This window comes from Schistocerca gregaria, chromosome X (assembly GCF_023897955.1).
Source record: "Schistocerca gregaria isolate iqSchGreg1 chromosome X, iqSchGreg1.2, whole genome shotgun sequence".
NCBI lineage: Eukaryota > Metazoa > Arthropoda > Insecta > Orthoptera > Acrididae > Schistocerca > Schistocerca gregaria.
The window spans coordinates 854,638,847-854,655,797 of record NC_064931.1 but is presented as its reverse complement, the minus strand read 5'-3'; the positions used below and the strand labels follow the sequence as shown (position 1 = coordinate 854,655,797).

Genomic DNA, 16,951 nt, shown 5'->3' with positions numbered 1-16,951 from the left:
TTAAATTCAACAAGCCACAATTAACGAATTGCTCAGTGGTTTATCAGATGACAAAACAATCGATCCTGAACCGTTCTATTGTTAATCATTTTATTATTAAAGTCGAACCTACGGCATTTGGCAACATTGTTATACACTAAGGTGACAAAAGTCATGCGATAGCGATATGCACATATGCAAATATCCCGTACACAAGGTATAAAGGGTAGTGCACTGGCGGAGCTGTGATCCGCTTGGAAAGGTTCCCGATGTGGTTATGGCGCGACGATAATTAACAGACTTCGAACGCAGAATGGTAATTGCAGCTAGACGGCCGGCCAGAGTGGCCGAGCGGTTCTAGGCGCCACAGTCTGGGCCGGCCGCGGTGGTCTCGTGGTTCTAGGCGCGCAGTCCGGAACCGTGGGACTGCTACGGTCGCAGGTTCGAATCCTGACTCGGGCACGGACGTGTGTGATGTCCTTAGGTTAGTTAGGTTTAAGTAGTTCTAAGTTCTAGGGGTCTGATGACCTCAGAAGTTAAGTCAAATAGTGCTCAGAGCCATTTGAACCATTTGAGCAGCTAGATGCATGGGACTTTTCATTTCGGCAATCGTTAAGCAATTCAGTATTCCAAGATCCACAATGTCAAGAGTGGGCAGAGAATACCAAATTTCAGGCATTAGGTCTCACCACGGACGAAGTAGTTGCCGACGGTTTTTACTTAACGTCCGAGAGCTACGGAGTTGGCGTAGGGTTGTCAAAGCTAACAGACACTGCGTCAAATGACCTCGTATAAATCAATGTGAGGCATACGAAGAACGTATCCGCGGCGAAATTTGGTGGTAATGGCTGTGGCAGCAGACGACCGACGCGAGTGCCTTTGCTAACAGTACGACGTCGCCTGCAGTGCCTCTCCTGGCTCGTGGCCAGGACCCTAGACGACTGGAAAACCATGGCGTGGGTAGATGAGACTTCATTTCAGTTGATAAGAGCTGACGGTAGGGTTCGAGTGTGGCACAGACGCCACGAAGCCACGGACCCAAGTTGTCAACAAGGTACTGGTAGTGGCTCCATAATGGTGTGGGTTGTGCTTACATGGGATGAACTGTATCCTCTGGTCTATCTGAACCTATCATTAACTGGAAGTTGTTATACTCGGCTATTTGAAGACCATTTGCAGCCATCGGTGGACTTCGTGTTCCCAAACAACGATGTCATGTCATCGAGCCACAATTGTTCACAGTTGGTTTGAACAACATTCTGGACAATTCGAGCGTACGGTTGGGCAACTGACCACCCAGATCGCCCGAAATGAATCCCATCGATCATTTTCAGGACATAATCGATAGGTCAGTTCGTACACAACATCCAGCACCGGCAACATCTTCGCAACTATGGGCTGTTCTGGAGGGAGCATGGCTCAGTATTTCTGCACGGGACTTCCAACGACTTGTTGAGTCCGTGTCACATCGTGTTATTGCATTACGACACGACATTAGGACTTCTGTTACCTCAATGTACATTTAACGGAAATACGAGTGTGTATTTGTAAAATAGAACTTTATAATTATCCACATCAGCAGATAGGCCAAATAGGCAGTATAACAGTAAAGGTAGTCTTGTAAAATCGTACTGCGGTGGTCAGAATTAACGTAACTCAAGCAAGAAAGAATTAAAAAGTAGATGGTTCCGTACTACAATGAATTTGCAATTTTTAAGCTGCTACCTTTTTCAGTTCGTCCATAAAGTAATGTAAAATGAAACAGGCGTAGCTCATTTCTTTTGCATTTACGGGAAATAGTTGACCTGTTTGGGTTGCTTCGCGATGCGCGGAACGTCCCTGAAGAACGAGTCGAGGGACTCATCGTCCGCTTCGTGGTACGCGCCGTACGGGTCGAGTTCCGGCAGCTGCCGGCCCGGGGCAGTGGCGTTGCCTGCGGAGAACTGCGGGGGGTTTAGCCCCGCGTTGATCCCGAAGGCGAAATTATTGATCGGCACCCGAGAGTGTCCTTCGGCAACGGCGGCGGGCGCCAGCTTGCCGACGACGCCCTTCACGCTGGACACGCTCCTGGTGGAGGACACGATGGCCACGGAGGGCGTGGTGAAGATGTGATGCGCGGGCTGGTAGTGCCCCACGAGCAGCTGCGGAGGCTCGCCCCCCGGCGGGGCGCTCGTCGTGTGCGCCGACACCGGCAGGCTGGCCGGGCTCGTCGACGAGAACACGAACTGCTGCGGCTCCGCCGACGTCTTCAGCGGCTGGAAGGCGTCCGCTGGGTTCAGCACGCCGCTGCTTCCTCCGCCCTGAAACCGAACGCCCGCTTACGTTCTTCCGTCCTCCCAAAAGCCAAACTCGGCAACAACTTAAATAATGTGCACACATTGTTCTGCAACATGTACTACCTTTTCTTGTAGTTGGTCATTAATGACTTCTCTTGTAACATTAACGTTCTGTTGTTTCGTCTGAAACCTTACTCACAAACAACTTGAGAAATGAGTCATTGTCTTATTACATATACAGGGTGAAAAGTATTTATCCGACAAACTCTGGGAGGTTGTAGGGGACATCAAAACAAATATTTTTCCCTAATGTCATTTTTTTCATATGAGGATTATTTAAACCGGTGGAGGCCGTATTACGCTCGTCAGTTGTTATAGGCCGTATTACGATCTTCAGTTGTTAGAAGGCGTACTACGTTCTTCAGTTGTAGGAAACTGCTGGCCACCAGTGTAGTAATGCAATGTCTCTGTTTACTAATGGAGCGATACAACTGGAGTGAGTACACTGATATGGTTGGTGCGTACTACGTAGCACACCACAAAGGACGAGCTGCACAGCGCGTTTATCAACTACAATATCCTAATCGCCGTATCCCGCATCATAAGACCTTTGCTGCTGTGTACCAACATCTGCGTGAGACCGGGTCATTTAGCAGATTACCTGGACAGGGACGCCGTCGCACGGTAAGAACGCTGCAATTTGAGGAAGCACGTGGAGCGCGATCCTTCAATCAGTGCAGTTCTTCGTTAATATGTGGGTCGGTGATGTTGGGGACTGTTTAATTGGGCCGCATCTGCTACCTGGGCCATTAAATTTCAGGCACTACTACAATTGTCTCGCCAGAGCATTGTCAGAATTGCTAGAAGGCGTCCCGCTCCCTACAAGACAACGCATGTGGTTCCAACATGACGGGGCGCCGGCACATTTCGGTCGTCGTGTGCGTCGATTCCTGGACCGACGGTTCCCAGAAACGTGGATTGGCAGAGGTGGTCCTGTACCGTGGCCTGCTCTATCCCCAGATATGTCCCCTGTGGACGTTTTTGTGCGGGGCCAGATGCGCAATCCTGTTTACGCAACTCCTGTTGCATCAGAAGAGGATGTGGTTGCCCGGATAGCAGCAGCAGCAGCAGGATACTTCTGGGGGTTTTGCCCGTGTCAGACAGAACATGATCCGACGGTGTAACCTTTGTTTACGTGTCAATGGAGGTATTTTTGAAAAACTGATGTAATTGAAATTGGGTTGTGTTAATGTGTTGTCCTTGGTCATAAAAAATGGAAAAGTGTTTGTTGGTTTAATTAATATGCGACCAGAGAAATCTTCATCTACCGGTTTAAATACTACTCATAGGAAAAAATGACATTAGGGGAAAATATTTGTTTTGATGTCCCCTATAACCCCCCCAGAGTTTGTCGGTTTAAATACTTTTCACCCTGTATACTCCGCAAACCATGTCACGGTATAGTGTTCGTCTTATCCACTCTGGACTGTAACCACCCGCTACATGCCCATGACTACACTGCTAACGAAGTTGTCCGATTTGGTGGTGTATCAGTGTGGACAGTCCGAAGCGCCTACAAAGGAATGGTATACCATTTGCAACCGTGTAACACGACGGATGAACAGTCCTCCTAAGAAAAAAAATCGTAACCGACATGGACTGGAGACGAGTTCCACGTCTTACCAATGGAAATTGGTTTCAAACGCGACAGGAATTGCTTCTGTTAGTCAATGCAGCACTTTTTCAATCGATTTACGTGAAAAAATTGCGAAGGGACATTTCAGTAGAGTATCTTGCAGGAGGCCATTCTTGCAAGCGGCACATAAAGGGCCGAAGAAGACGCAAGCTGGTCACTTTTCAAATGATACGAGATTTCCAGTGCTATAGCGACCCAGTGAGGCATTTAATGTGCAGTGCACGGTTGGTGCAGTTAAGGTCGGAGAGACCTTCGGTAAAGTTTTTGGTAACATGACTTGGACCCTCTCATTAAGGTCACCATCAACATGAACGAAGATGTTTATTTCAACATTCTTGGTGATCAAGCGTTGTCGTTTCGACAACATTTTCATAAAAACATGCTTCCTTGGGAACAGTGATAGCAAACAAATTGTAACGCATCGGAGTAGGCAACATCAAATTTTCAGCTCACCGGACAAAGATGTGGACAAAAGCTGGACGAAATTCGGAAGTATTCTGCAATATGGCTTATACCAATATGTACCGAGCAAGGTTGTGAATGTTGGTAGAAGTCCGACGTGGTACAATGGCCGTGTTAGAAATTTGCGTCGAAAGCAAAGTCTAGTTGCCAAGTAAATGCTAATGGAAGTCAAACGAGTGCGAGGAGAGTAATTTGAGAAGCGTTCAGCGAATTCGAAAGCCAAATTTTCACAACGCTAAGAAGTATCGAAATCACCTATTCAGTTACTCAATGATCATAATGGGACCGAAACGTAAGGTGATGGAGAGAAGGCCGAAATACTGAATTCAGTATTCCGAAATTGTTTTACCGTGGAGGATTGTAATACAGTCGCTCCTTTCAATTATCGCACGAATGCCGAAATGACAGATATTGAGATAAGTGATAGCAGAATAGAAAAGCAACAAATATTGCTAAATAGTGGAAAGGCATGGATTCTACAACGATTATGAGGCAGATCTTGCTCCTATTCAAGCAGTAGCTTGTCGAACGTCACTGGAACAACGAAGGGAACCAAGAGAATGGAACAAAAGCACAGTTCATTCCCGTTTCCAAGAAAAGTCGTCAAATCATGCACGTAATTATAGAGCTACGTTGCTAACATCTATCTGTTGTGGAACTGTGAAACATGTTCTGTGCTTACGCATTGTGATGTTTCCAGAAAACGACATCCAGAGCGCCGTAGACAAAGGCGTCCTGATTGATACCGCATTCTTTGATTTCCGGAACGCATTCTACGAGTATACAGATCATTTAACGAAGAAATTACGATCCTCTGATAATCAGACCAGATTTTTGACTCTATTCAGAACTTTACTAGAGATAGAATTCAGTAAGTTTTTCTTCTTATTTTTCCTGGCCTTTATCCCGTGTCGGAATGTTACTGTGGGTTTGGCAGTGTTCGTGGTAGACAGAGACTGGGTGCCCTTCCTTTGCCCCCACTCCTCCCTTAGCCCGGGACGGAATATGTGTACCTCATCTGGCTGCGTCTAGTGTTACCTCATGTCAAATTTTGATAACGTTTTTTTAAGTGTTTGCAAATCGTGTAACTGAGGAGGGACGTGGATACTAGCCGGGTATTCAACTAGTCGTATATGGGAAACTGCCTAAAATGCACACCCAGCCTAGCCGGAAAACTGTCCCTCGTCGTTAATCCATCTGATGGATTCGATCCGGTGGCGGCGCGCCTTTCGAAATCCAGGAATCGGCGTGCTAACACACGTGGCTATGCTGGCGGATTCAATAAGTTATTTTTAACGTGAAAAAATCTGGAGTACCCCAAGTGAGTTTTACAGGCCTACTACTGTTCATAATATATCACACCCTGGCAAGACCAGTGACACAACTCAAAAATACAGTGCTTTGGAAAAATCGACTTAAAGAAATCTATAAAACTTATCCTGCTATAATATAAGATTTCTTTAAATTTCAAGTAAGTAATTTTGCCAGTAAATTCCATTCTAGTCTATATTACAGTAATAACTATCAGCATGTAGTTTTATATTCGTCGTATTTGAGGTGCTATCCGATAATTATTAATTAATTCTTTGAGTTGTGTCACTTTTCTTGATTTTCTAAAAACTTTTTTCTTTTTGCTTTTCACTTTTACACCATAAATAATATATATACTGTAATATAATACGACATTCGAACCTCCATCGGGCAAAATTAGCACTTAAGTAAAATAAAAAGTGAAAAGCAAGCTGAAAATGTTGTACTGCAAAAATACAAAATGCAAAACTGTAATTTATGAAAATTAATACAGTTTATAAAGGACCATCAATTAGGTACATTTTAAGGAACATAATTTACGAAAACACAGACTCATAAATAGGGTTGTATGATGTATGAATAGTTCTCAAGGGGAAACGGGATTGAATATGAACGTTCTTTATAACAGAAATTTCCATTTTTTTTCTTTGTACGCTGCAACGCACGAAATTTCGTAATATTTACGACAGCTGTAATCGTCAAAGCAGTGTCTTTTCCGTCAGACGTGTATGCATGTCTGAAGGACATTGTAATGTAAGATACGGATAGTGTTTTAAACACAGACATTGTAGGTACGTACCTAGCCACGAGCAAGGCTTAACCACCTGAAGATGGCGGACAGTTGCTCCGAGGAAATATTGTGGAATTTGCACAACGTGATCCGGCGGCAAACCCGTGAAGACTATTTACAACACATCCACCGGGAAAGCTTGAAGAGTCCCAATTTTTTTTTTATTTGCAACGTTTAACTACAGCTCTCAGCTACTTTTGTCATAGTTGTTGCTTCGGCTTAGACATCTGTGGCAGCGTGGTACCAACTTTCCAATACCCTGGTCGTAGAAGGCAGCCGCCTGTGCTTTCCGCCAGTTCCCTACACTGGTCTGCGGCTCCTTGTCTGTGCCAAAATGCTGTCCTCGTAGCCAGAGGTTCATGTGAGATGAAAATCAGAGGGAGTCGAGTCCAGGCTCTCAAACACTGCCCATCGCAAACTCCGCAGGAACGTCGTTGTAGCACCTGCAGTGTGTGGCCGAGCAGTGTCAGGAACAAAGAAACACATGACAATAATGTTATGTGGGCTGTATTAAATCAGGCGGAGCCTCTTAGCAGACGCTTCACACTTGACGTGAGACACTGTAGTTTTAAGCATCTTTAAGTGCTCACTGTGCACTCAGAACTGAAAAGTGCGACATGACGCGATCCACAGGTATACTAGAGATACTGCACAACACATCTGCGCAGAGCTTCATCGGGTTCCACCATTCGCGAATGGAGCAGAGAAGGAGGAAAATGACAGTACTATCACAGGTACGTCCCACCACACAGAAAAACGTATTTTGCGCATTATACAGAGTGTCCCGTAAAAGCAGTGACAAAGGGTAGGGACAGATTCCTTACACCAAAACAAGAAAAAAAGTTTACTAAGCATCGGCTCTAAAGTGTATACCTTACGAGTCCTGTGCACCTATGCCTTTTTACTAGACATTTATTACTTATTTCTGTACAAGAAACCCATCCCTAAAGTTTCTCGGCGTTTTTTTTTTTTTTTTGGGGGGGGGGGGGTATACCCTGTAATGTGTATGTAGATTAATGTACTGTGGATTTTGCAATATTCCTAGATGACGACAATTTTGTTCTTAAGGTGGCACCATCTACACCTACGTCTACATCCAAATCTACAATCTATACCTACACTCCGCAAGCCACCCCGGCGATGGATAGTTTGTGTTCCACTGTCACTCCCCCTTTTCTTGTTCCAGTCGCTTATATTTCACTGTAAGAACGATTGCTGGTATGCCTCTGTACTGGCTCATATCTTTATAATGTCATCTTCATGGTGTTTTCGCGAGATATGTGTAGGAGATAGTTGGTCGACTATTCTAGCAGCGAACAATATCCGTATTTTAACGGTTGACCATCCGTGATGCAGAATGCCTCTCCTGGAGCGTCTGCCACTGGAGCTGACTGAGTACCTCCGTGACACTTTTGTGCTTACTAAATGAGCCTGTAACGAAACGTGCTACTCTTCTTTGGATTTCATCTATCAGTTCGGTCTGGCGCGGATCCCAGACTGACGAGAAATATTCAAGTATTGGTATAACGAGTGTTTTGTAAGCTACTTTCTTTGTTGATGTGGGTTGACGGATATTCAGGAATGCTGTCTCACCTCGATTGGCTCGATAAACCACTCGATATTAATATCAAAGGAAATGGCTCGCACTGTTTGTAAGAACAGTTGGAACTTAGGTGGCTTCAGTAGGATGTGACACGACTGAAGAAACTCGTGGACTCTCTCGCCGAATTGACTCGGTTGTAGTGGCTAGAGTGGTGTGACAGGGTGTTAGCGCGATGTCCGCTAGGGGACTGCAGATGGCAGGGTGCACGTACCTGGACGGTGAGGTGTGGGTGGGGATGTCGGTCCCTGCTGAGGGCGGAGTGCAGGCTGAGCAGCGCCGCAGCCACCGACGGCGACGGCGTCGACGAGTAGTGTGTGGACGCGGGCGTGCGCCCCAGTCCCAGCCCCAACGACAGCTGCGCCGTCGTCGGCGCCGTCGTCGTCGTCGTCGTCGTCGTCGTCGTCGTGGAGGGCGTGCTGCTCACCGTGGGGATCGTCACCGGATCCTCCTCCGTCTCGTGGTAGCTGCGGCGGACACACCAATTTTACTTTCAGCACGGCCTCACAACTATCCAGAATGTTTTAAGTGAAACGTGTTGTATTCTTACATTGTCATTAGGTTACCATCAGCCAGCATAATATACGAGGCCTAACCTAGGCCGATTCGAGAACTTTTTTCCACACAAGCGACTTATCATTTGGCGTCCCCCACCCCCTTGTCCTTCGTACACTTTCAGTTTTCGTTACTAACTTGAGACGTACTGTATACAAACGTTCCACTTGGGTACCCCTCTCTACTTAGTCCCTCGAGAGGCCATTATTAATTATGATATATTCTGTATAGCTGTGACGTCTCTGGTGTCCCTCAGCTTGACGCCCCAACCGGCGGCCTGGGTCCCTTGGGTCTTAAACCAGCTCTAGTCTAGCACAATTAATAGCGAAAATTGACACATGTGGAAGTATACACTAACTTAACACAAAATGTTCTAGTAAGCACTGGCCCGCAAACGATCCGTTTGCGAGATAACTGTGAATGTGTGGTGACAAGCCGGGGCTGACTTCAGTATCAAATATTGCGCTAGTTAGAACAAATGTATTTTAAATGTAAACATTTTAGTTAAGTCCCTACATCACTGGGCTCACATTTCTCCCGTGGCCTACCTTAACGAGAAATACAATGCTGCTTTAGCGTGTTGTTGTTGTTGTGGTCTTCAGTCCTGAGACTGGTTTGATGCAGCTCTCCATGCTACTCTATCCTGTGCAAGCCTCTTCATCTCCCAGTACCTACTGCAGCCTACATCCTTCTGAATCTGCTTAGTGTATTCATCTCTTGGTCTCCCTCTACGATTTTTACCCTCCACGCTGCCCTCCAGTACTAAACTGGTGATCCCTTAATGCCTCAGAACATGTCCTACCAACCAATCCCTTCTTCTAGTCAAGTTGTGCCACAAGCTCCTCTTCTCCCCAATTCTATTCAAACCTCCTCATTAGTTATGTGATCTACTCATCTAATCTTCAGCATTCTTCTGTAGCACCACATTTCGAAAGCTTCTATTCTCTTCTTGTCCAAACTATTTATCGTCCACGTTTCACTTCCAGACATGGCTACACTCCATACAAATACTTTGAGAAACGACTTCCTGACACTTAAATCTATACTCGATGTTAACAAATTCCTCTTCTTCAGAAACACTTTCCTTTTCATTGCCAGTCTACATTTTATATCCTCTCTGCTTCGACCATCATCAGATATTTTGCTGAAACTTCCTGGCAGATTAAAACTGTGTGCCCTACCGAGACTCGAACTCGGGACTTTAGCCTTTCGCACTACGCTGCAGAGTAAAAATCTCATTCTGGAAGTTATTTTGCTCCCCAAATAGCAAAACTCCTTTACAACTTTAAGTATCTCATTTCCTAATCTCTTTCCCGCAGCATCACCCGACTTAATTCGACTACACTTTAGCGTGCTACAGGTTGAAATTTACTGTACATCCGCCTCTGTAGCCGAAATCGCCAACGCACGCCTAGGCGGTGACGCTCGACGCTCCGGTAAACCGACTCAGATCCTGGTGGTGGATGAAATTTTCACTGCCAGTGTTTGGCAGGCAAGGGAAGGAGAGATGGTGGCGTAAAGTTCCCGATCACCGATTTTTGCGCCAGTGACATGGATTAAATACCACACCTCTCGACAGTGTCTCACGAAGCAAAGGCATGCAAAATTGTTAATGGCGATCTGTTTTGTCGGATTTTGACGTCAAGCTCGGCGGAACTATTCCGGAGCAGTAGGCTGTGTGCCGGTACCGGGTGTCACTCTCTCCCTTCTCTCATCATCACACAACGCAAACATAACACCACACTAAAAACGTATTCATTATAATCATCTACACTCCAGAACTATAGTTGCGACACTATTCTCACATATCCGCATAGAAAGGGGCTCACGTGCATCGAGAAAGGACACAATTTCCGACGATGATGATGATGATTATGGGTTTTAAACAGGCTAATATGTGGTCATCAGTCTCTTATTCACTTCCCACCTCAGAACGGGTGCATCCAGTCGGTCTCTATCTACAGTAAACCTCGTGTGTAAATATAACAAATCGTTTTCTAACTTATTGTGTAGCGCGTATCTGAGACGGGACGTGGGTACGAGCACGATATTTGCCTAGTGGTACGTAGGACACTGCCTAAAAAACATATCCATGCTGGACAGCTCACCAGCCCTCTGTCGTTAATCCGCGGTTGAATCCACTCCTGGTATTTCCCAGGCAACAATGCCATAACATTTAATTTAATTTAATTCACTGTATACCTGTAGAGGTGGTCTTCCGTGCTACGTCGTAGCATTTGGATGCAAAAACTGTACTTGTTTATGCAGTGAGTTAATCATTTTTTCAAAGGCGTCTGAGATCATCTCGTAAAGCTGGCTGCTGCAGTTCTTCTACCGTATTAACTTTTGAGATGACAGCAGACAGAAAAATCCACAGAACTGAGATCAGGTGGTTTTAGTGATCAGGTCATAGTCCCTGATCGAGCCTATGCGTCTAGGACAATATTGTCGGTAACATGTCGTCCTACATCAGTAACAGAATTTACCGGTGCCCTTCATGTATGTACCACATTCCACGACCATTGACCGTGGGTAAAATTTGAGCCAATGAGATGTGAAATTAACCGAAAAAATTATATTTCAAATAATTTTCTACTATTTAGGACACTAAATGGGTTTCGAAAAAGACGATCGTATGAAACCCAGCTCGCGCTATTCGTCCACGAGACTCAGAGGGCCATAAACACGGGTTCACAGGTAGATGCCGTGTTTCTTGACTTCCGCAAGGCGTTCGATACAGTTCATCACAGTCGTTTAATGATCAAAGTAAGAGCATATGGACTATCAGACCAATTGTGTGATTGGATTGAAGAGTTCCTAGATAACAGAACGCAGCATGTCATTCTCAATGGAGAGAAGTCTTCCGACGTAACAGTGATTGCAGGTGTGCGCAGGGGAGTGTCGTAGGACAGTTGCTATTCACAGTATACATAATTGACCTTGTGAATGATATCGGAAGTTCACTGGGGCTTTTTGCGGATGATGCTGTGGTATATCGAGAGGTTGTAACAATGAAAAATTGTACTGAAATGCAGGACGATCTGCAGCGAATTGGCGGATGGTGCAGGGAATGGCAATTGAATCTCAATGTAGACAAGTATAATGTGCTACGAATACAAAGAAAGAAAGATCCCTTATCATTTGGCTACAATATAGCAGATCAGCAACTGGAAGCAGTTAATTCCATAAATTATATGGGAGTACGCATTAGAAGTGATTTAAAATAGAATGATCATGTAAAGTTGATCGTCAACAAAGCAGATGCCAGGCTGAGATTCATTGGAAGAATCCTAAGGAAATGCAATCCGAAAACAAAGGAAGTAGGTTACAGTACACTTGTTCGCCCACTGCTTGAATACTGCTCAGCAGTGTGGGATCCGTACCAGATAGGGTTGATAGAAGAGATAGAGAAGATCCAACGGAGAGAAGCGCGCTTCGTTACAGGATCATTTAGTAATCGCGAAAGCGTTACGGAGATGATAGATAAACTCCAGTGGAAGACTCTGCAGGAGAGACGCTCAGTAGCTCGGTACGGGCTTTTGTTGAAGTTTCGAGAACATACCTTCATCGAGGAGTCAAGCAGTATATCGCTCCCTCCTACGTATATCTCGCGAAGAGACCAGGAGGATAAAATCAGAGATTGGAGCCCACACAGAGGCATACCGACAATCCTTTCCATGAATAATACGAGATTGGAATAGAAGGGAGAACCGATAAAGGTACTCAAGGTACTCTCCGCCACACACCGCCAGGTGGTTTGTGGAGTATGGATGTAGATGTAGATATCTCATACTGTAGTCAGTGGCAGCACGTAAACACACATTCACAATTACGCAAAAGGCTCGTTTGCGGGACTATATTTCCATGACCGTTTTTACTACTGTTACCATACACAATGATTGGACAAAAATATGGAAACACGGCGCGAAATAAATGCTTGAACATAACCGCAGATGATAGCCAAGAATGCAGGCAGTGCTGTTGTATTTGAGAACGAACGACACGCGGGCAATGTCCTCAATACGTTACAAGTGTCAGTCGTGGCACGTGTAGTTGTGAGTGCATTATGTGTCAATTCGAACGTGGGCAAATTATTGGTGCTCGTGGTGCATGCTTCCGTAACCGATGTAGCCTCAGTGTTTGGTGTTACAAGAGGCACAGTATCCAAGATTTATGTGGCGTACAAGGAAAGCGGAAAAAGAGCACAAGTCACAATGCAGACAAGAGCGTGGTCGAGGCAGATGGGCATTGAAGAAGATTGTGACTAAAAATAAGAGGACGGCAGCTACAAAATTGAATGTCGCACTCGCGAACCCTGTCAGCACCAAAACAACACCGAGGGTCTCCGTAAGAAGAGGAGTGCAGGGCGAACTGGAAGCCCAAAACCGCACATCAGTGATGCAAACACTCGTGACAGGAAAATGTGCCAAATCCCTATAACCTGGATTATGGAGTAATGAAAAAAAGTCATTAGGTTGGACGAGTCTCGATTCACTATGTTTCCAACTTCTGGTCGAGTTCACATTCCAAGAGTGAAACGTTGCTGGGATTAGGTAATAATTTGTGCAGCCATTTCGTGGTATTCCATGGGACCCACGGTTATCCTGCAAGGTCGCATTACTGCCAAGGACTATGTGACCATCTTCGTTCATCAGGTCCATTCCATGGTACAATATTAAATTTGTTCTCCAATTGTGATGCTGTGGTCCAAGACGACAGGCCCTCATTCACAAAGCTCGTATCATCCAAGGCTGGTTTTGTGAGCCCGAGGATGAATTATCGCATCTTACCTGATCATCACAGTCACCAGACTTCAATATACTGAACCTTTGTGGTCTACCTTGGAGAGAAGGATGCTTGATCGCTATCCACTTCCATCGTGCTTATCTCAACTTGCCACTGTTTTGCAGAAAGAATGGAACAAAATTCCGTTGAAAAGCATAGAGGACCTGCATTTATCTATTCCGAGACGACTGGTAGCTGTTTTGAATGCCAGTGCGTTTCCTACGCCGTACTAGTCATGTTGACGTGTTGTGTGTTTTGCCGGCCGCGGTGGAGGAGCGGTTCTACGAGCTTCAGTCCGGAACCGCGCGACTGCTACGGTCGCAGGTTCGAATCCTGCCTCGGGCATGGATGTGTGTGATGTCCTTAGGTTGGTTAGGTTTAAGTAGTTCTAAGTTCTAGGGGACTGATGACCTCAGATGTTAAATCCCATAGTGCTCAGAGCCATTATTGTTGTGTGTTTGGCGTTTACTTATTTTTGTCTACTCCTGTACTTTCACCTGTGTATTTATTACGATACACCCTGTCTATTAAGCAGTCTCTTCTCAGTGCAAAAGCACAACAATTGTGATTCTGCGTCAGTGTGTATCTTGTACTGTGAACCGTGTGAAATTTGTGTCTCTTGTGTGGTTGTTACTATTTATTTGCTGCAAAAGTGAACTGAAGACCTGTGGCTAGAGTGGCAGCTTCCTAGTGTTTACAGGGAGGGATTGTAGTAAAAGTGTGTTCCTCTATACGCTAATGGCATGCTCAGCACAAGAATTAAAAATTGTCTGGAATATTTGTTTGACAACACTCTTTGCACACTATCCATGTGGCAACGCTTATTCACAGTGTAAAGTGTAATAATCAAGGTTTTTTCTGAATAAAACACCGATGGTACATTTAGTTGTAGAATTCTAATATAGTATATCAGCAAGTTGTCTCGTTTGTACATGATGACTCGTTTATTCTGACACCTTTTAAAACGAAATTTTACAAAAGAACAGTTTTTTTCTGGGTTTCCTTGCTTTCTTTAAACTCCACTTCTCAGTGATACAAGCTTTGAGGATTTCGCAAAGTTGGTACGTATTTGTTTGTACCGACCTCAATACCGCAGAATTCAAATGGTTCGAATGGCTCTAAGCACTGTGGGACTTAACATCTGAGGTCATCAGTCCCCTAGACTTAGAACTACTTAAACCTAACTAATCTAAGAGCATCACACACATCCGTGCCCGAAGCAGGATTCGAACCTGCGACCGTAGCAGGCGCGCGGTTCCGGACTGAAGCGCCTAGAACCGCTCGGTCACAGCGGCCGGCAGAAAGTAGGGATAAAGTGAATTTGCTGCATAATAACACATTTATTCGTATTACGAATGGGATATTATTTGACCACGTTCCATCACCGTCGCGTCTGCCCGGAAGGCGTTCTCCACAGTCGGTTTCTGCGCTTGCGCCGCGAGGTGGCTGCACTTCTTCAGTTCTGACGACAGCTGGGCCACGGTTAAGTATTACTAAGTTATCCACTCTCAGCTTCTTTCGCTGCTCCGTTGCACCATGATGTAGTAAACACAAGCCACTAAGTATTGTTACAGCTTTGACACATAACACTAGTGAAAGCAGTCGATTAACGTGTCCTGCGTACTGTCCTGACCAACGAAAAAGTGCATTGGTAATATCTTCAGTTTGCAATGTTTGCTATCTTATACAGTAGTGTCTTTTGTCCACGCTAGTCAGTTGTTGGTAACCTCATAAATGCAGAATAAGCCAGCACGTGAAAAACATATATCAGTGGAACAAAACTCGATTTGTTTGCTTTTCACCCTTCAATATGAAGGCCGAGAAGTAACAGAAGAGTCCATTAACACGAATATATGAACTCATTTTTCCTGAAAGTTCTATTGTGTTCCATCTATGAAAGTCAGGTATATATAGAACATGTCATATGCTGTCAGCGACTTACCAATACTAAGTATAATGTGTTATGCCAGCACGCTTAATCGTTCACTTGTGTGAGCGAAGGTGAATATGAAAGTGTTAATGGGGTCGAATTGATCCTTTGTGAAGTGTACATATTGGCTCAATAAAATACAGCCCAGAAGGAAAAATATTTTTATTGAAAAACGTTTACTTACATCGGTCTTGTACCGATAAACTTGGAAGAGAGTGTAACCAATGCTGTCCTCAGTAAATCCGTAAATGCATCAAATATGTGATTCATTTCCTCGAAGAAAAATAAGGAAATGATGTTGTTAGGTAATGAAACACATGCGGGATACAGGCTTTCGCATTTCTGCCAATATCAGTCTCGTAACGCCTTATTCTTTGACGCTGCAGTGTTCGCGCACTTAACCATAATGATTAACTATGGAGTTTGACTTAAAATTATACTGTTTGTATGGTATCGATAGCAACGATGCCACGGAATAGTTTCTCAAGTTGGCACTACGAGAGACACAGACGACAGCGCCCTCTAGCCCGTGCTGTCGAGCTCTACGAGCTCCGCGACTACTTCGGCCCATTTGATCAGGTGCAGCCAGCCAGGACACTTCGCTTCAGCGTCGCACCTACATACAAAGTTATGTAATCGTTTATTACCTTGTTTTTGCACCAGTAAACCACGTTCTTGTAGTACCGCCTCCCAGGCGGGATACAAAAGTTTGTTTACAGATGACGCATTCCAGAGTTATAAGTACTACGGTTGGGTTGGGTTGTTTTGTGGGAAGAGACCAAACTGCGAGGTCATCGGTCTCGTCGGATCAAGGAAGGACGGGGAAGGAAGTCGGCCGTGCCCTTTCAAAGGAGCCATCCCGGTATTTGCCTGGAGCGATTTAGGGAAATCTACATCTACATCCATACTCCGCAAGCCACCTGACGGTGCGTGGCGGAGGGTACCTTGAGTACCTCTATCGGTTCTCCCTTCTATTCCAGTCTCGTATTGTTCGTGGAAAGAAGGATTGTCGGTATGCCTCTGTGTGGGCTCTAATCTCTCTGATTTTATCCTCATGGTCTCTTCGCGAGATATACGTAGGAGGGAGCAATATACTGCTTGACTCCTCGATGACGGTATGTTCTCGAAACTTCAACAAAAGCCCGTACCGAGCTACTGAGCTTCTACTCCAGTGTGCTAACCACTGCGCCACCTCGCTCGGTAGAAGGACTATGGTATGAGGTACCTTGAAAGTGGTTGCCTCTTATGCTGGTGATACTCGGATCTAGTTATAAATTTTCACTAACAAACATTATATAATTTCCGTACAGGGAGAATATTTTAGTTGAACGCCGCTACATATGTATCTCCGAAGGAACATTGCATCGTACAACACAGGCACTGCAATATCATATTTATCCTCCGGAAACAGGCAGCAGCTTTCATTTAAGTGTCCTTCCTCTCTACGGGAATTACATAATGTGTACAAATAGAGGCTGTGACACATGAATGACGACATATGGAATTTTGGGCCTTGTCGCTAATCCTGCATGGATAGCCAATACGGTTAAGGTAGCCGCTCGCGAAA

General features: G+C 45.1%; 1 protein-coding gene across 1 annotated transcript in view; it reads right to left on the bottom strand.

The window, feature by feature from the left end:
- Positions 1-16,951, bottom strand: part of LOC126298614 (uncharacterized) — a 421,534-nt gene that overhangs the window by 41,087 nt on the left and 363,496 nt on the right. Inside the window, 2 exon segments of the mRNA XM_049990020.1 lie at positions 1,785-2,279; positions 8,329-8,581. Coding sequence (XP_049845977.1) covers positions 1,785-2,279; positions 8,329-8,581 — 748 coding nt within the window.